At 42.9% G+C, this 20488-nt stretch overlaps 1 protein-coding gene across 2 annotated transcripts in view; it reads left to right on the forward strand.

Moving 5' to 3' along the window:
- The window catches only part of Epc1 (enhancer of polycomb homolog 1), an 86084-nt gene that overhangs the window by 54732 nt on the left and 10864 nt on the right, over window positions 1-20488 (forward strand). For both annotated transcript variants that reach the window (XM_052157766.1, XM_052157765.1), the window contains exons 2-10: window positions 2512-2671; window positions 10919-11064; window positions 12051-12257; window positions 12787-12935; window positions 14305-14464; window positions 16040-16213; window positions 16293-16382; window positions 16466-16614; window positions 17422-17774. In XM_052157766.1, the coding sequence (XP_052013726.1) occupies window positions 2512-2671; window positions 10919-11064; window positions 12051-12257; window positions 12787-12935; window positions 14305-14464; window positions 16040-16213; window positions 16293-16382; window positions 16466-16614; window positions 17422-17774 (1588 nt within the window). The remainder of the gene's footprint in view (window positions 1-2511; window positions 2672-10918; window positions 11065-12050; window positions 12258-12786; window positions 12936-14304; window positions 14465-16039; window positions 16214-16292; window positions 16383-16465; window positions 16615-17421; window positions 17775-20488) is intronic.

A 20488-nucleotide genomic window follows, 5' to 3' on the forward strand; every position in this document is an offset into this window, starting at 1 on the left:
CTTAAATTCTAACCAATGTTGTAAAGGTGCTCTTGGTGTTCCCCTGCACCTCCCCCAGCTGATTGGAAAACTTGCCAGGAATCACTAACTGTTGGATATTGGGGTTGGCTCTAGTCCAAACAGCCTGAGTCTGGGACACATGCTTCCAGCCCAGTTTGTACTTTGTGTCCAAGAAAGGGCTTTGGAAATTTAGAAAAAAAAATTATTACTTGAGACAAAAAGTTAGGCTTTTTGAGTATGGGTTCATTATGAAGAAGATAACTCCTGCTTTTCTGGGGAAGGATCCTCTAATTGGTTCCCATGAAAGCCTTTTAAATTCATAAAACTATATGAACAGGAGATTTGAACCATAAAATGTATTTTTTATACATAGTGTGCTATCTTCATATATGGTAAGTTGAGCCCTGATTCCATCCTGGATCTCTGAAATCGTCCCAGTAACAGGTGGCGATAGTGTATAGTGCTGTAGTCCAGAAAACCCCTGCAATGACATCTCTATCCATCACTTGAAGATTTGAAGATAGACAAAGTAATTGAGGCTCATGCTGTCTTCTACCAGCCAAGCAGTTTAGACAGAAGCTTCTGCTCCAGTTGCTCCAGACGGTAATATCTGTCTGTCCTAAACTATCTGCAGCTCTCCCTCAGAATGTGGAACTGACTTCAAAGGAAGAAATGGGTGCAGATATGCCTATTGTCTTTTGAGTACCCGCTCAGGGCTTAGTAGGGAGAACTTCTAGTACGGTGGCATCATCTGCCACAGGATTCATAGAGCAGTAAATAAGCAATGGATTTGTGGAGTCATTTTGTGTAAGAATCAAGATGGAAGGACTGGCCTCAGGCTTAAATCTGTAGGTAATAGTATTTGTGGATCTAGTCCAGGCTCCTCCTGCACCTTATTGGTTAGTCTGAGATCTGGGAAGCACATGCTGCAAACCCATGGTGGAAACTTAGTTCAGGGCTGTGGTGTAGAGCCATACTAGGTACACAGACAGGCTGTTGCTTTTAGAAAAAGAACATCTACAGTGAAAGAAAATTCTGCTGCCAGAGATGGTCCATCAAATTGAAGATGTAGTCAGCATTGCAGCCCTACCTACCCTCACATACATTAAACAGATGGTGCCCAACATTTATGAAAAGCCAGAGGGGTCACTTCTAACCTGAGACTTAGATTCCATTCATAATGTAGTGTGGGTGAACCCTCCAGGTCCCTTCAACAATTTCTGTTGCCTGCATGACGCTTTTCACAGAGTTGGGGGAGCACCTAGACACCTTTCTGTCTTCTTCAGGGCTGGCACACCCATAGCTCTCCAGATAGGTGTAGCTTTCTTCTGGTTTTACAGATGTGAGTGACAGTTTTCAAAAGATGTACTGGCTTTCCTAGAATCACTTTTCTTGATGCTGGTGGCACGTAATTAAGACAGCTGGCAGGGGCTTAGCTGTGGGTGAGAGCCAGTCACCTTTCTCCTGGATAAAACACATTGCTGGCTGTGCTCTTAGCTCCGCAAAGCTTTTGTGTTTTAATACATTAGTGTGGTACATCTATAGGATAACTGCCTGTGTTGGCTACTTATGTGCCTGTGTAAAGTGCCTCAACCAACAGTCTTTCATGTAGACACTGTACTCTATATGTAGGCTATAAAAGACTGCCGTGATTCTCACTACAGTGTAACTGCCTTCACTTCCTGTGTTTCAGCTGTTGCCTTAACATCTAGAATAAAACACCTAGAAATAAAAACCAAACCACAGTTACTGCTACCGGTCTCAAACCCCTAACACCAGCTCTGTGTTAAACTTATGTCCCTTGTTCAGTCAGAATGGCTTACTAGTAAAGCATGGCTGGTTAATTGCATTCAGGAGTTTCAGTCATCGCATGAGAGAGAATTGTAAAGTTACGTGAAAAACGAGTCACCACTCAATTCTTACACCAAACAGAAGCTTTCGGTTGTCTTTCCGATTGAAGTTTAGTGGGTAGTGCTTAATTAGATACCTGAGTGCTGGAATTGTGTGACATGGTGCTACTCTGAGGTGGACCTAGAACGATTCCCTACTCATTCTAGGTTCTGTTTTCTGATTCCTTCCTGTAAATAAAATGCCATTAGCATTTTATGCTGATTTTCTTCCTAGTTGATACGTATTCCACATTATCCTAAATGTGAACAAATAGAGTTAAATTTTAAAAAATAAGTCTTCTCATCTGTTAACTAAACTTTCATGCTATTAGTCGAATTCTCATCTTTGGCAAATACTAACTTTTGAGGAAGTAGTATTCTTATATGCATGCCTTTGATCCCAGCATGCAGAGGCAGATGGATATTTATGAGTTTGAGGCCAGTCTGGTCTATATAATGAGCCCCTACCTATATCAAAAAAAAAAAAACTTTAGGTTGGCTGGTCTGTTGGGTCTCCCAGAATTCCTTCATTTGAAAACAGACAAGCAGAGATTTCTGTGAGGCTGTAAATACTGATGCCAACATCTTAAAGCTCACCCTTTGTATTTTCCCTTGTGTTTAGGAACACCATCTTCAGCGGGCTATCTCTGCACAGCAGGTGTACGGCGAGAAGCGGGATAACATGGTCATCCCAGTTCCTGAAGCAGAGAGTAACATCGCCTACTATGAGTCCATATACCCCGGGGAGTTCAAGATGCCAAAGCAGCTCATTCACATACAGCGTGAGTACGGTCAAACCTTCTACCTGTTCTGTAGCCTCCGGTGACATGAGGGCCACACCTGGCCTTCAGATCATTCTTTATTCTGTTCTGGAAATTTGGCAGTTTTATATGTAATTTTCTGGTCCATTTTGAGTTAATTTTTATAGGAATCATAAAGTCATTGGTTTTTTTGCTGCCATTATTACAGGAGCTCTCTCCCACTGGGTTACCTATTGTATTGCTCCATTGTCAAAAACTAACTGAACCTATTTTGGGGTGCTGCTTTGTTTGTGGCAGTTTACATGTATCAGAGTGACCTCACACTTGGAGTTCTCCTACTTGTCTTGTGTGTGCTGGGATTACAGGGTAGGTACTACCTTAGCCTGCCAGGTCTATTCTTGGATTCTCAGTTCCCTTGATCTTTCTATTTAACTCAGTAGAACACCACTGTCTTGCGTATTATAGCTAAATATAACCCTTAACATCTAGGAATAAGTTTTGGGTGGTTAAAAAAAAAAAAGAAAAGAAAAGAGGCTGAGCAAACTGTGGGATCAAGCCCATAACACCCTGCTTTCTTATAGCACCCAGTCCTGCCTGTTCAGGAGCGGCACCACCCACAGTTGTCTGAACCTTCCCATATCAATCATTAATCAAAATAACATCCAACAAACCTGCCATCTGGCCAGTTTGATAAAAGTATTTTTCTCAATTGAGGTTCCTCTTCCAAGATGGGTAGAGAAATGTCTAACCAACACAGTGGCTGATGTGGTTGGTTGTTCTAGCTGACTGTCAGACACTAGCCTTCCCCCTTACACCTCACTTAGCTGTGGTGTAGTATGCCTTTCAGAACACTGTGAGGTGTGGTTTGCTCTAAGAGTTTATGTAGGACTTTGGCTTCTATGTTCATGAGTGGTATCAGTAATATCTTTTACTAGTCATCTGTCTTCCCTGACTTATGTATCTTTAGTATTGGTGCGATAAAACATCTTAGGGAATGTTCCCTCTTTTTGTGTTTTGTGGAAGAGATTGAATAACATTGATATTAATTCTTAAAGAATTGTTAATGACTTTTAGTATACTGTGATAAATAAAGAAAACTTAATTGTTTAATAAGTCAGGGTTTGGGCTGGAGAGATGTCTCAGCGGTTAAGAGCACTGACTGTTCTTCCAAAGGTCCTGACTCAAATCCCAGCAACCACATGGTGGCTTATAACCATCTGTAATGAGATCTGATGCCCTCTTCTGGAGTGTCTGAAGATAGCTATAGTGTACTTACATATAATAAATAAATAAATCTAAAAGAAAAACAAATAAAACAAATTAAAAAAAAAAAGTCAGGGTTCTCTAAGGTCTTCTAAAGGAACAGAACTGATAGAATGGAGTGTGTGTGTGTGTGTGTGTGTGTGTGTGTGTGTGTGTGTTTCTTAGAGTGACTTATAGGCTATAGTCCAGCAAGTCCAACAGTAGTTGTCTACCAATGGAATATTTAAGGATCAAATAGTTGTTCAGTTCCTGAGGCTGGGCATCTCAGCTAGTTTACGGTGTGCACCGAAATCCTGAAGGATAGGCTCTAATGCTGGTGAAGGAATGAACTTGCCAGTGAGAGTTGAGGGCAAGTGGAGAAAAAAAAATGATCTTTCTTCCTCCATGCCTTTTATATAGCCTTCCAGCAGAAGGGGTGGGTCAGATTAAAGGTGGGTCTTCCTAATCAAATGATCTTTTAAGAAAAATCCCTCACCGAAGTACCCGCCTGCTTGGGTTTTAGTTAATTCCACATGTAGTCAGGTTGGCAACTAAGAGTGGTCATAACATACCGTATAAATTTTTCAGATGAAAAATGAACTCTTAACTCTGGTAGATGGCTTAATAACTTGTTTGTGAAGATTACATTATCTTGAATTCTTAGGAACCTACTCAATGGTTTATATGTACATACGTACATATAATATATTTCAGTTACGTTTATACCTAGTGTGTATGTGGTTATCTAGGAACAGGGTGGGCACTCACTGGTAAAAGTGCTTGCAGTTGTGCCATGTAAGCCTGGGCGGATCACTGGGATCCCTCAGTGGAAGAGAGAACTGACTTCCACAGTAGAGTCCTCTGTCCTTACCCCATACCTGCACTATCAGTGGTGTGTGTGTGTCCACACTCACACACATCATACGGACATACAATAATAAAATAATTTTAAAGGGGGAAGTTCCTAAATTACACTACTTTTTCTTTGGAATTTCTGGTTTTGTTTTAGTTTTATTATTCAGAATTATATGGGGCCATTTTCATGTAAATAAAATGTGTTTTAAGCATATTACACCCCCATCCTGTTTACTCCCCTTCTTACCCTTCTTCTTGCTCCCCTTTGGTCCCTAGCCATCTTGCTTTTCCTGTCATGCCATCTGTAAATACGTGATTTTATATGTCTAAAGGCTAGTGCCCACGAATGAAAAAACACGAGCATTCGCTGTTCTCCACTGGCTGAGTTTGCTGAATGTAGTCACCTCCAGTGGAGTCCATTTTACCACAGAGGCCCTAACTCTGTTGGTCGCACTGTGTTTGTTTATCCTGCTGCCGGATGCCTAGGCTGGCTGTTGTGAGTTAACACTGGTGTGCAGTGTAGGCTCTAATACTGTCAGGAGCAAGCAGGCAAAGACAGAGCTTCCTTCTTGAGTGTCCTTCTTGAGTGTAGGCTTCCAGCAGAAGGTGTGGCCCAGATTAAAGGTAACTAAAGATTTCCCCACCTCAGAGACCCAGATGAGAAGTGGGTCTTCCCATTTCATGTGATTTAATTAAGAAAAAAAGATCCCTCATAGATGTGCACAGACATTTGGGTTTTACCTAATTCCAGATGTAGTCAAATTGACAACTAAGAATGGCCACTACAGCTAGAGTTCTATTGAAAAAAATCTTTGTGCTGTACCTTGGAGTGTTTTCTTCTAACAGTTTCAGAGTATCGGGCCTAATTAATTTATTTAGAATATGTCTTTTACAAGGTGAACGCTCATGCTCTGCAGAAGAGGCTTTCCCCCCCCCCCCCCATCAGTGTGTAACTTAGGAGTCGTTTAAAGTCCTGTGTTTGCACTAGCATGGATTTAGTTGTGTATGCTCCATTCTGTGGCACTGATCTAAAGGTCTGTTTGTTTGCCAGTGCCTCAGTGCTCCAGCTGCCATGACATCAGGGGTGCTAGCGCTTTGACTATTTCTTTGGTGTTTTTTAGGGTGAAATTAATATGCCATAAGGAAGTGATCAAATGTCTTTGAGAATGTATACCTCTCCCTGCCCCCTAAATGGTAGTGCATGCTACTACTGTGTACTGCAGAAATTTATCACTGATTGTTATTTCATTTCAGCAAATGGGAAATTCTAACTAATTTTTTTCTTTACTTGGCTTAGGAACACAGACTTTCTCTTTAGTCTTGTAAGAGTTCGGCAAAAAGAACATTAAAACCATTACTCTCTTCAGCTCCCTTCTCTGGAGTTTCTAAACTATTCAACTTGTTCAATTTCTCCTGATCCAAGGGATCAAAAAGCAGTGGTACTGCCTAGCAACGGGCCTGTGCCGTTAGGAGAGCAGCTGATCCCAGCGTGAGCCGGAAAGGCACATGCTGACCCAGGCACATCTTGAGTGTAGTAGTGAGTAGGAAACTGTAGGGAAGGAAGGTGAGATTATAAACTCAGCATGCTGACAAGGAACCTTGACGAGGATCTCATGTTCCGGTTGAATGTCAGAGCTTGTGACACCATGTGGACAGTTACCACAATCACAATGACAGCATAGAGCTCACCAGTTTCTATTGAATGAGAGAGTTGGTGAGGAGCACCATATGTAAGAGCTTTAAGCTCTTCCCTACGCTGCTTACTACACCACGAGGGCAAAGAAATCAACATTAGACTGGAGTCATCGGGCAATATCTTGACTTCATAAATCAAAATTACCAGATGGAGCCCAAGAGGCAGTTTAGAGGCTCCTGCCACCAAGCAGAGCTCATTCCCCAGGCCCAGGCTGTAAAGGAGAGAACCAACTCCTGAAAGTTGTCCTCTGACATCCATGTGTGTACTGAGCCATGCATGTGTGTGTGTGCATGTGCACGTGTATGTTTGTGTCCTATAGTAGATGGAGATGGGGGTACAAAACTGGAATACAGGCTGCAGATTAAGCCACTGTCTTGGCCAGAGCTATTATTGTGACTCACTGTCTCTGCTGTCATAGAAAATGAAAAAGCAAATGTGTGTACGTGTGTGCCAGTAGTGTGTACCGGTATTCCCCAGGGGTTTTTATTTTGCAATGTGCAATAGTTTAGACTAAAGAAAGGGAGTTTTTGGTCAGGGTGGGAGTTGGGACTTGGCCTTTCCTGAGCACCGATAGCTCATACCTGTTGTCCTAGTACCTGGGGGGCTCAGGCAGGAAGGGTGTCGGCCTGGGCTGAGCAGTAAGTTACAGAATGAAGTCCTGTCTTTGAAAAGAAGGAAGGTGGTAGCCAGCAAAATGGCCCTTTGAATTAAGATACTTGTCTCTAACCTCATGTCCTGTGTTTGACCCCGAGGGCCCACATGCTGAAAGGACACTGTGCCTTGAAAGTTCCTCTGACCTGGGGCACAAACACAAGAAGTAAATGTAAAAGGCTGTGTCCCCAATAGACTCTAAAACACAATCAGACTTCAGTTGTCATTACTTCCTAGAACTGATGCTCTGTCTTTATGCCCAGATTCTGAAAGAATGCAGGCTCCATATCTACCTAAAACATGGTCAGGGTTCTGCTGTATGACTGATAAAGCCCATAACATCAACCACAGAGCTGTACAAGTGAAGAATTCATAGGGATTCCAGGTATAGGATTCTCCATCTGCTCTACTTGAGCACATTTGAAAGTGACTCTAAGAACCAAGGCTTTCACCTGGTTCACCTGGCTGAGGAATCCAGTGATGCTGTTGCCTGAGATCTAAGGCGAGACTGCCAATCCCTCTGCCCACAGCGAATAACAAATGACACATTTTCCTTGATACTCGGTTGTTTTAGGAGATAATTTATTGCAAGTTAGTGCTTATGTCCGAACCAGAGTGAGAATTTTCTCCTTGACCCTGGAAAGTGTGCTTTTCTCCAGAAATTATGCTCTGTTCCTTGGTCACACAGCACTGTTGGGAGTTGTGGGCAAGCCTGCTCGTGTTGAGCCATAAATCGCACTTTGTTAACGTAAGCATTCATATGGATTTCATCTCTGTACTAGATAGTAAGTGCGGAAATTGTCCTTGTCCTGTTCTCACCCACTTGCCTGTGATCAGCTGAGCTCTGAAGACTTTGAGCTTTAAGTTGCTGAAGTGTAGAGTAAGAATGGTATGTGAAGATGAATGAGGACGACGCTAAGTAATCTGGCTGGGATCGCATCCTCTGGAGTCCGAACCCGCAGGCGTGGGAGGAAACTACTGCCTCATACTGCTTTCTATTTCTCTTTTAAAGTAACCAAATCAACTTTTATGTGGGATTGTGCTCCATGCACTTAGATTCATGTTGTAACAGTGTTCCTGTATGTAACATACAATGCTAAGGGTTGATTTTTCTGTTTTTGTGGTTTTAAAGATCAAACCCAGTCTTTCATACACATATGAGGCAAGGATTGGACCACTGAACTATACCTGCAACATGTTGATGGTGTGTTTTGTTTTGTTTTGTTGAAAGATATATTTACTTGTTTTATGTGTATAAGTGTTTCATCTGCATGTATGTATATATGTTTGTTTGTATGTATGTATGTGCATAGTATGTATGGCTGGGACCCACAGGGGCCAAAAGGAGATTCTCAATCTCCCAGAATTAAGTGTGAATGGTTCTAAACTGCCTTGTAGGAGCTCCAAATTCTGTAGGAGCTGCCTGAGATCTTACTTTCCTGAGCTGCCTTGTTTTTCAATTGTGCATGTGCCTGGGTTGACCTTTTTGAAGGAATTAAAATCCACAGTGTGGGAGTTATTTAGGAACAGTTGGCTAGCTGGATTTCATTTTAATTGTCAAATGTTGTTGTTGTTGTTGTTGTTGTTGTTGATAATGATGTTGATGATGATGATGTTGATGTTGCTGCAGCTGCTTACTGTATAGATCAAGCTGACCTCAAACTTGAAGCAAACTGGCTCAGCCTCCTGAGTCCTGGGGTTCCGGGATCATAGGTGCAAGCCACCAAGTTTGTGTGGCTGATGGAATTCATTAGAGGAAGGTATGGCACACCTGTAATCCCAAGTAAAAAGGAGAAGCCACAGGTTCTAGGCCAGCTGAACTGTTCAGTGGGACCTATTTTGCCACTATCAAAAGGACCCTGGGGGGAGGGGGGGAGTGGCACTGCACTCTGGTGACCCGAAGGCAGTCTTCCTGTCTAGTCCCTCTGTAGTTTCCTCGGGGCTTAAAGATGATTCCAGTATCTACCTGCAGCACGTGGAGCGCATTGGTAGAAAGGTGGTATCGGGCAAGCTGGCCTCATCTTAGGAATGATTAAACATTGTGATGATGATTTCTCATGGGATTTGCCCGAACGAACAACCACATTTCACAGTAGAGCTTTTTGGTGACTGTTGTGCAGATGAGGCTTCAGAAGGCAGCATCGGTGCTGGTCCCTGTCAGTGTGGCTTTCAGGATGGTCTGGGTCAGCCGTGGTATTTAATAGAACTTTCTAGAGTGATGGCTATGTTGTCTAATTTGTAATTTCCTGGAAAAGCCCTTACCATCAGGCACATATCAGTTGTTGGCACTTGGAATGCAGCTAATGTGGCAGAGGCTGAATTTTAAATTTTGCTTGATTAATATAAATTTAATCAAAATAGCTAGTGGACAAACATAAATCTTGATTAATTTGATTGGAAGCAGAATCCAATGCTCTCTGCCTCTGTTCCACCATTAAAGACTTTCTCAAATCTTGCTTCTGGAGCAGTGACAGGAAATGGAGACACAAGGGAAAAGCGGATTGCTGCAAGGTCTGGGTTGAGAGATGCTGGCACCTAGAGACATCCAGTTAGCACTCCAGCACACTTTTAATTAGATAAGTCAATGAAGAAGACAGACAGCAGAGTAGTGCGTTTAATTCTGCAGGTACTGACGGTGACCTATAAGAAGGGTAACAGCTACTTGCACCCACTGAGTGTCCCCTTATGTCACAAATGACTGTTTCTGTGATAATCCCCCCCCCATTTAAGTAGATTTACATACTGCTAAAATACTTCTCAGTTGACTGCTTCAGACAGGGGTGGCACAGAAGGGGGCAAGTTCCTCCTTGTCAGAACACTTAGAAATATAAAGACAAGACATAGGCCTTTCTTTATGATCAATCTCTTCTTAATAGAGGGCAAACCATGCTTATTAACAGCTAAAGTGTAAAACCGTGCAGAAATGGGGTGGGAAGAGAGGAGGGAATGATTGGGTTAGGGTTTTTATTTTAAAGCTATGTACCTTGCGATTTTATGATTGATTGAAATGCCTCTAATTTATGCAGAATGTTATATATCTTCTCAGCCCATTTTCCTATTGAGGATTTAGTTTCTGAGACTGAAGAGCTTCAGAACCACTTACTTGAGTGAGTGATAGGCAGAGGACTTTGAAGGAGAATATCATCTGGAGTTTGAAAAGATTAAGCTGGAATTCACCTGCTTAGACAAAAAGTGCTTAATACAAAGAAAGGCCTGAAGTCCTAAACTGTAGCATATCATGTGATATGAGACTTGATATATTGCTGGCCTTAGGGAGACTGGATCAGAAAAATAAATAAAAAAGGCCTCGCCATTCTATGCATTAGATTTCCAGAGTTAGAAACTAATAACCCAAAGGAAAGAAGAAATAGAAGATGTTTGCTATCAGAATATTTCATTTTCTTTAATATCCTGCTCCCTCCGTTTTTGTAAGCTACTGAATAAGTTTTGATTCCTGTGTGTGTACCAAGCCCCACACGTCTAACACAGTGACATAAGAGTCTCCTGAGTTGAACCATAGGAACTGTCACTGTTAGTGGTAATGGTTTCCTTAAACTTTGGGGGTAAATAGCTAAGTGATTTATAATAGGACTTAAATAATGTAGACAAAGAATCTACATAAAGGGTGGGGAGTCCCGTTTGTTGCTTTATAGCTTTTATCTACATTCAGTTCCGTGTAGAAGACACAGCACTAAGCTAGAGTCTCTGTGAACTCTGGTGATCCCTTCATTCTTTAGGAAGCCCAGGTTTGCTTTATGCCGTCTGTGTGCAGCCTCTGTTGGTGGAGTCACGCGGTAAATGATTGTTTATGGTTCCCCCACCAGCTTTTAGCTTGGACGCTGAGCAGCCTGATTACGATCTGGATTCTGAAGATGAAGTATTTGTGAATAAACTGAAGAAGAAAATGGACATCTGCCCATTGCAGTTTGAGGAGATGATTGACCGGCTAGAAAAAGGCAGTGGTCAGCAGGTACAACTTCATGTTGGATGTTTGTTACTATAAACTCCTATCTTATGTGGAACGGTGCAATATGGAGGAGGGCTGAGCCCTCACACTCTGCGATTAAAAGCATAGTTTCACATCTGCCTAGTATTATTAACCTGTGTAATTTTGAGCATTATGTTTAAATTTTTTGTGCCTCACTTACCCCAGCCATATATAGAGATAAAAATAATAAACTAAGGGATATAGTGTCACACACCTTTAATCCCAGCACTTGGAAGGCAGAGGCAGATGGATGGACCAGCCTGCTCTACATTGTAAGTTCCAGGCTAGCCAGGGCTACATAGTAAGACCTATCTCTTAAACAAAAAGAATCAAATATCGTCACCTGTCATTTGTGTATTTGGTGAACAAGTAGAAAGTGATTGATATCAAGTCCTAAAGTCATAAAACACGGCAAGCTATGTGACCTAGGAAATTGGTTTAGGATTATTGTAAAGACTGAACACACATGGGCTGGAGATGCAGCTTAGTTAAGTACAGTGCCTGCCTAGCATGCACGTTGGGCGTGCTCCCCAGCACCCAATGAAATCAAGTGTGGTGTTTGCACCTGTCTAGGTCCTAGTGGGGAAGGGGGCAGGAGGCTCAGAAGTTCAAAGTCATCCTCAACTATACAGCAAGTCAGGACTAACCTGAGGTGCGTGGGACCCTGGGTTTTTTTTTTTTTTTTTTTTTTTTTTTTTTTTGGATTTTTTTGGTTTTGTTGAGTCAGGGTTTCTCTGTGTAGCCCTGGCTGTCCTGGAACTCACTCTGTAGACCAGGCTGGCCTCGAACTCAGAAATCCGCCTGACTCTGCCTCCCAGAGTGCTGGGATTACCACCCAGCTCGGACCCTGTCTAAGAAAGGATGCTGTCAGTACTTTTGTCTTGTTTTCGTGAAAGGAAGCCATGATGAATGTCTTTGAGTCCTTGCATATGTGTTTTATGAAAGTGACGAAATGGTTTTACATTTAGCCAGTCAGTCTGCAGGAAGCCAAACTACTTCTAAAAGAAGATGATGAATTAATTAGAGAAGTTTATGAATACTGGATTAAAAAGAGGAAAACCTGCCGGGGGCCATCACTCATCCCATCGGTAAAGCAGGAAAAGCGAGACGGCTCCAGCACCAGTGATCCGTATGTGGCTTTCAGAAGACGGACTGAGAAAATGCAAACGCGAAAAGTAAGTGAATTTTTTAATTTTTAAGAAAAATGATAGTTATTAATACCTTAATTTTGTGACTTAATTCTGTGCTTTATATAATATTCCTTAAAATTATACTAGAGGGGTTGTCCAGTGGTTCAGAGCTCTTATTTCTCTATCAGAGGACAGCATTGCAATTCCTGTACCCATGTCAGGCAACTGACACCTGTGACTCCTGCTCCAAAGAATCCAGTGCCCCAGTTGGGACCTGTGGACACTTAGACACACACACACACACACATACACACACACACACACACACATTTTTTAAATTATACTAGAAAACAGTACAATAAGTTGACCTTTAGACTTTTTATGGGGGTCTTAATACATATTAATATTGATTCACTTAAAAATTAGGTTCAGAATTGGTATCTTTGGGGTCTGTATTCCCTTCCTGTGTCTTTAAACCATAACTCTACAAGTCCCTGCACTTACGTGCCAACAGCTGCGCTCCCTGCAGCCAGTCAAAGTGCTTCTTGATGCTGAGCAAGCCTTCCATTTCCAGAACCGCAAGAACGACGAGGCCTCGTATGAGAAGATGCTGAAGCTGCGGCGGGACCTCAGCCGGGCCGTCACCATCCTGGAAATGATCAAGAGGCGGGAGAAGAGTAAACGGGAGCTGCTGCACCTAACACTGGAAATTATGGAAAAGAGGTGAGGCTCGTGTGCAGAGCGCAGGGCCCGAGGCACGGGCGTCGCGTGTGTTTCCTAATTAGCTGAAGGGTTAGAAATATTTTCTCTAATAGAGACCATGGGGTTAAACTTTGTGAATTTTATACACAATTCTGTCTTAATTTTCTCAAAAGGTGATTGGGTTCACTAACAGAGGTTTCTATTGAGAGATACCTTTATTCTTTTTGAGTTGTGTGTGGCTATGAGGCAGGGTGAGAGTGTGTGTTGAATACTAGTAGTTTATTTGAGGTGTTTTGTGGGTTTATTGGGGATTTTTAGTACTAGAGACAAAACCCAGGGCCTCTCACAGCCCAGGCAAACATTTCCCTGAGCTATCAGCAAGACATTCAGATGAGCACTTAGTGATGGTGCACATGACATGCATATACAAGTTAGTTCTCAAAACCCTGCTTCTCAGCTCCTACTCACCCCGCCCCGCCCCACCCCATCCCCCAGGAAAACCACTTAAATTTCATGTGATTCTTTCAGGAAAAAAAGACAAATGTAATTGGCAGGGTGTTTTGGGGCACTACTTGAGGCATTTCAGCCTTGGGATTTTCCCCCACAGCCACTGTGTGCGGAGATAAGACTGAAAGGCTCAGGATTTAGCTCCGCCAGTAGAGAGCACGCATGTGAGGCATGCAAGCTCTGGGTTTGAGCCAGATGGCCCAGGTATAGCGGGCCCTTATGCCTGTAAGACGTAGTAGAAAGAAAAGGACCAAGAGTTCAAGGTGCGGGCCTTAGCGATGGCTCAGAGGCTACACTTTCTTCTTCTTCTCCTCTTCCTCCTTCTCCTCTTCCTCCTTCTCTTTCTCCTCCTCCTCCTCTTCCTCCTCTTCTTCTTCTTTTATTTATTATATGCAAGTATACCTTAGCTGTCTTTAGATATCAGATCTCTATGGATGGCTGTGAGCCACCATGTGGGTGCTAGGATTTGAACTCATGACCTTTGGAAGAACAGTCAGTGTTCTTACCCACTGAGCCATCTCTCCAGCCCCAAGGTTACACTTTCAATGAACCAGGGTTTGACTCTCAGCACCTTTGTGATATCTAACCCCTTCCTGTTAAGGTTAGGTCCAGGGGTCCAGTGTCCTCTCTGGCCTCATAGGCACAAAGGCATACACATGATGGCAGGTAGACAAGTAGGCCAAGTACCCAGAAGCGTTCAGGGGCACTGTTGAGAATCTAGTACACTGAAAGGCTTCCTAAGTGATTTTATCCCCTACAGTGGGCACACAGGTAACTGAGGATGTGACTATTGAATTAGCCAGAATGTAGATCATTTCACAATGTTGGTGGAAGCATCTCATTGTACTGTGTATAACTTAAAGTTTCCTTTGTGTGATTTCAGGTATAATTTGGGTGACTACAGTGGAGAGATCATGTCTGAGGTCATGGCACAGAGACAGCCAGCGAAGCCTACTTATGCCATCCCTATCATCCCGATTACCAACAGCAGCCAGTTCAAACACCAAGATGGCACAGACTCGAAGGAGTTCAAAGTGAACAAGGTAGGAAGAGCTTTGTGACAGTAGCGTCCAGTAAACAGGGAAAGTCAGAGTCCCACCAAGGTGTTCTGGAGTAAAGGGGCTGGGGAGCTTTTCGTGACAATTTAATTTCTACTTCTCTTGCTTCCTTACAAGGGAAGGCTTTGTTCTGTGTCTGATAAAAAGAGGGATTTGCTGAGAGGGGATATGAAATGTTGGTGTGATTAGTGGTATGAAGGCCTGGCGAGAACATGAAGCCTTCCCACCCAGTGTAACTTTCCGGGACACATCTATGTGTGAGTGACAGGCCAGTCTTGTTAACAGCTGGTGAGTGGAAATACTTTGACAAGTTGATACCTCATAATTTGTGAAGAATAAAATTGGTGAGGGGGAGACCCAAGGGAATAAGAGAGGGCAGGCAGTGTGCCCTTTTGATATGCGCCTCAGCAGAGAAGTGTTAGTGACCTAATGTGTGTCATTTAACTCAGACTTAACGTTCCATTTCAATTGAGGAAATCTGCTGATCATTTTGCTATCTAATCTGTTCTGTTTAATATCTTGTTTCTGTATTTTTTTAATTTGGTGTATAATGTACTGTATCATTTAGAATGATGGTTTCTGCTGCCTAGACTTTTTCCTGTCAGCACTGACAGAGACTGTTGATTTGAAGTATTGGGATGTTGATCAGATGACTAGAAGTATTCTCTTTGATAATCACAAATGTGGTTGTTAATCCCAGCAGAGGTGGCCATGCCTGGCAGATCTCTGAGTTTGAGGCACAGCCTGGTCTACATAGTGAGTTTCAGGCTAGCCAAGGCTACTTAGTGAAACACCTCCACCCAGCTACCCCTGCCAAAAATATGTTAAAGGTCATGCCCCAAAATATTTCTTTGCTGATAATTTCTAGTCCTACATATGTACAAGTTTTCCTTGTTTTTATATTGAAGTCTGTTGTCTGCCTGTCTTAAATATATGGTCTTACAGGTCCCTTTAGAAGTCTTACTTTGATTTTTATACTTGGGGGCTTTGCTACAATTCTAATTATACAACATCATTTTCATCTATATGTTCCAGAAACACGAACCATGCACTTGAATCTGGTTTACTTTAAATCTTTCTAAATTAAGACAGAGTCATTAATGGAATAGTTCTGTTATTTTGAACATTTTCTTATTTAAATTTTCATTCAAATTTTTCTGTGGTCTGGCTGGAGAGACAGGTGAGTGGTTGGCAGCAGCCATTGTTCCTGTAGAGGGCCTGGCTAGAGTCGCCAGCACCCATAGCAGAGGGTAGACAACTGCCTAAGTCTGCTTCCCGGGGAGCTGATCGTCTCTGGCTTTGGAAGGCACCTGCGCATACACATAAAATTTTAAGTCTTTTAAGCAAATGTCTGTTTTGAACAGAGCAAATATAGATTATTAGGGGAAACTGAGACTGAACCTCTGAGGGTAGGAGGGCTGCCAGGAGGGATACCCAAGCCTGTTTTAATAGTTTAAGCGCTTGGCTCCCTAAGTAAGAATTAACTCAGGTTGTTATAGAAGTTGCAGTTGTGAGATGTGCTTCTGCTGTGCGACTGACTCATTCGTGTCTATGTTGCAGCAAGATAAGGCTGATCTTATCCGGCCGAAGCGCAAGTATGAAAAGAAGCCCAAAGTCTTCCCCCCATCTGCTGCTGCCCCTCAGCAGCCGAGTCCTGCTGCCATGCCCGGCTTCAGTGCTAAAGACTTAAACCAGTACGACTTCCCCAGCTCCGATGAAGAGCCTCTGTCACAGGTAAGCAGAAGACCAGCTCTCTGCACATTCAAGAGGAATGTAGGAACCACGTGTTTACCTCTCGTTGCTTTATTTCAAGGTTTTGTCTGGCTCTTCAGAAGCTGAGGAAGAGAATGACCCTGATGGCCCTTTTGCTTTCCGTAGGAAAGCAGGCTGTCAGTACTATGCTGTAAGTGTCCAACTTTCTCTATAAACAGCAAACAACAGGCAGACTGACAAAATACAATAATTTGGATTTTTTTTTTTTTTTAGCCTCATTTAGACCAAACTGGCAACTGGCCCTGGACTAGTCCTAAAGATGGAGGCCTGGGGGATGTGCGATATAGATATTGCTTAACTACTCTCACTGTACCCCAGAGGTGTCTTGGATTTGCACGAAGACGGATCGGGCGCGGTGGAAGGTAACACGCTTCTGCTTTCCTTGCACCAGCATGCTTTAGACATTGGAGTCAGTTTAAACTGAGGCCCTCCTTGTGAACAGACTCTAGGAGCTCCAGTTTGCTGTGCTCTGCAGAGCTGTCTGCATGTCTGCCTAGTTCTCTCGGGGCCCGTGTGGGTTCTTATCTCCCCAAGCTCCTCAGCCGCAGAGTTATCCCAGGGTAGACTCCCAAGAAAGGACAAGTGTGACTTGTGTTTACACACTCAGGATTGGTTCAGGAAGCTACAACCAAAGTCGCTGAGTTCTGGGGGAAACCTTACATTAACAGCTGCAGTGACCACCCACTTAACTTTGCTGTCCATGGTCTCAGTTTGTCAGGATGTGGTTCTGGGGTCTGAAATAAAACACTTCATGCATGGAGAGGAGGAAAGAAGGGACTGCAAAGCACAGAAAATGCTGGTTGACAGACAATTTGAAAAAAAAACTCTTATCCAACATGGAGATTTGAGGCTAAAAGAACCAGAGGCAGCAAGATGACTCAGTGGGAAGAAGCATTTGCCACCAAGGTGACAGCCGGAGTCCTGTCCCCAGGCCTCACGTGATGGAAGGAGAGAAGCAGCTCTTGGGAATTGTCCTCTGGCTGCTGCACGCATGCTGTGCTCTGCGCCCTGTGCCATGCGCACACCATGTGAAAGAGCCAAGTGCTGCACTGATGCACTTGCTAACTTTTAAATGTTCCGTGTACTGTTACTCAGCTTTGGGGGAAGGCTTTCGGGAAGGAAAGGAACAGTATAATGTAATCTCTGCTGTCTGCTCCCTCCTTGTGCAGGGTCTTGCTGGACAGAGCACATTCAGACTATGACAGCACGCTTCACCACCTGGATTTGGACACGCTTTCCTCACCACAACCTTCTCCAGTCAATCAGTTTGCCAATACCTCAGAAACCAATACCTCGGACAGATCTTCCTCTAAAGACCTCAGTCAGATACTAGTCGATATCAAATCATGTAGATGGCGGCACTTTAGGCCTCGGACACCATCCCTGCCTGACAGTGACAGTGGTGAACTCTCCAATAGAAAGTTACACAGGAGTATCAGTCGAGCAGGAACAGCACAGCCTGGGGCCCATACGGGCAGCGCCTCCGCGCAGAGCAGAAGTAGCAGTGGCTCAGCACACTGTGGTACGTTCATGTGGTGCCCGTTGCTACACCAGGGTGGACTTATCTTGTTGAGGATGTGGGGGTTTATTCCCAGAGTGAGATGCTTAAGTATTTCTTTGAATTCTGCTCAGTAGTGCTGTTGCTATGTGAGTTTGTGTGTATGTATCTTTCCTTAACCACAGCCAAAAAGAGGTGGTGTGTTACTCTATATTTAATGTTAATTTGTTACCTTGAGGCAGCCCATGAACCACAAGATTCATTAATTTTCAAGTAATTAAATATAAGGGACCCCATGTTGTTAGTGGTATGGTACTTGAACATCTAATCTGATCTGCTTAAATTTAGAGGTCAGTAATCAGTAGTTACACATAAACTTACACTGACAGTCTTTCAGAATAAATACCAGAGAGGCTGACTTTTAATATTTTGGAGAAATTTTTATTAATTCCTATTTTATTGTGCAGTATGACTAAAACACTGGAGACAGTGCCATGCCCTGTGACTTTCTTTTTTAAACCACTTGAGTCCACATTATCTGAGTTGTATAAATTATAAAAGCTTACTGTCAACATTGCGCAGCGGGTTAACATTCTGAGCACCAAGCCTGACAGCCCAAGTTCAGCCCCCAGATGTGCACGGCAGAAGGGAAGGATCCCACTCCTTCAGTTTGTCCTGTGGCGTGCGTGCATGTACACACTCAAATACATGCAGACGATAAATGAAGACATAGTTTGCGGGTGTTTGTTTTTTGGTTGTGGTAGTTGTTTTGGTAGTTATTCTGAAATAGGGTTTCACTATAGTTCTGGCTGTCCTGAAACCACTTTGTAGGTCAGACTGGCCTTGCACTCAAAGATCTGCCTGGCTCTGCCTCCAGAGTACTGAGATTAAAGCAGGCACCACCTTGCCTGGCTTATGCTTAAAATATTTATTTTAAAGATTTATTTATTTATTATATGTAAGTACACTGTAGTTGTCTTCACACACTCCAGAAGAGGGTGTCAGATCTTGTTACTGATGGTTGTGAACCACCATGTGGTTACTGGGATTTGAACTTAGGATTCTCAGAAGAGCAGTCGGTGCTCTTAACCACTGAGCCTTCTTCTCTCCAACCCCGAAAATATTTTTAAATTATCTCATTAAAGTTCTTTTAGGATGATTTTAATACAGATGTTTCTAAAAAGAGGTTGTTTCCTAATTAGGTTACAATTAAAGTGTTTTCTAAGCCTGAGAATTTGCTATCATCTTTAAAGACCTTCAGAAAATGTTCCATCCACAAAAAACAAAAATAAACAAACAAACAGAAAAAAAGAAATGTAATTAATTTTAACCAGGCAGTGGTGGCACACACCTTTAATCCCAGCACTTGGGAGGCAGAGGCAGGCAAATTTCTGATTTCAAGGCCATCCTGGTCTACAAAGTGAGTTCTAGGACAGCCAGGGCTACACAGAGAAACCTTATCTTGGAAAACAAAAACAAACAAGCAAACAAAAAATGCTCCATATACTAATTCACTTGCTGGTTAGAAAAAGAGTAACTCTTATGAACTGATCAAAGGTGGCGGTCAGCTGTCAAAATTGCACAAAGTTTACTACTGTTTTTCTGTGGGAGATAGTCCTTAAAGTCAGGCCGAAGAGATGGCCAATTGGAGGCTTAACTAAACACAGCTGCGGGGAGTTCAAAAGGGACACTCCTAATCGGTTCCCCAGAAATATTTTTGAAGAAGTGTGACTCTTCTGAGATTTTTATGGAGAAAATAGCCATGTTCTATCAACCCACATCATGTCACTCCTGTAGTGGAGACACTGAAGAGCATGACAGACCTCCAGACTGCATTTCAGTTTACAGAACTGCTGCACTGGCGTGACCTACAGAGGCTAGGCCTGTCAGTGCCAGTTGCCAGTTTTCCTGATTTGTTTCTCAAACATCATTAAAAGGTAGACATTAGCAAAAGTTAGTTGAAAAAAGCCTTTCATAATTATGTAACTTTTCTTCTTTATCATTTTTTTGACAATAGGGCCTTTTTAAATGCTGTATTTATTTTCATATACACTTAGAGAATAAATGCCCACAGACTACCATAGAGTTACATTCTGTTGTCATGCTTGGGAATATTCATGAGACAATGAGGCTCTCTCTGTGGCTCTATAGACTATGTCATGTGTGCAGTTAACATAAGTGAGGTCTGCTAACAGTCCCTGCAGACAGAAAAGACAATCCAGGGCTGGAGAGATGGCTCAGCGGTTATGAGCACTGACTGCTCTTCCGAAGGTCCTGAGTTCAAATCCCAGCAACCACATGGTGGCTCACAACCATCCGTAATGAGATCTGACAAATAAATAAATCTTTGGGCCAGAGTGAGTGGGGCTGAAGAGAGCAGAGGTCCTAAGTTCAAGTTCCATCAACCACATGATGATTCACAACCATGTATACTGCTATAGTGTACTCATGTACATAAAATAAATAAATAAGTCTTTAAAAATATTTTTAAAAAAAAAAAGAAAAAAGAAAAGACAATCCAGCTATTTATGCTTTACATGGGGATCAAAGCACTCTCCTCCAGAAAGGGGTCTGTCTCCAGAGACAGCCCAGATCTGCTGAGGGCCTCTGAGTGTCAGCCAGGTCCTCTCCAAAAGCATCCGCAGGCTAGACCTTAGCTGTGCCGACTCAGCCATCTGTCACATGGACAGGAGCCAGCTCCAAATTTAACCACTTGTGATTATTCAGTTACTGACTCA

Source organism: Apodemus sylvaticus, chromosome 14 (assembly GCF_947179515.1).
Source record: "Apodemus sylvaticus chromosome 14, mApoSyl1.1, whole genome shotgun sequence".
In the NCBI taxonomy this organism is placed as follows: domain Eukaryota; kingdom Metazoa; phylum Chordata; class Mammalia; order Rodentia; family Muridae; genus Apodemus; species Apodemus sylvaticus.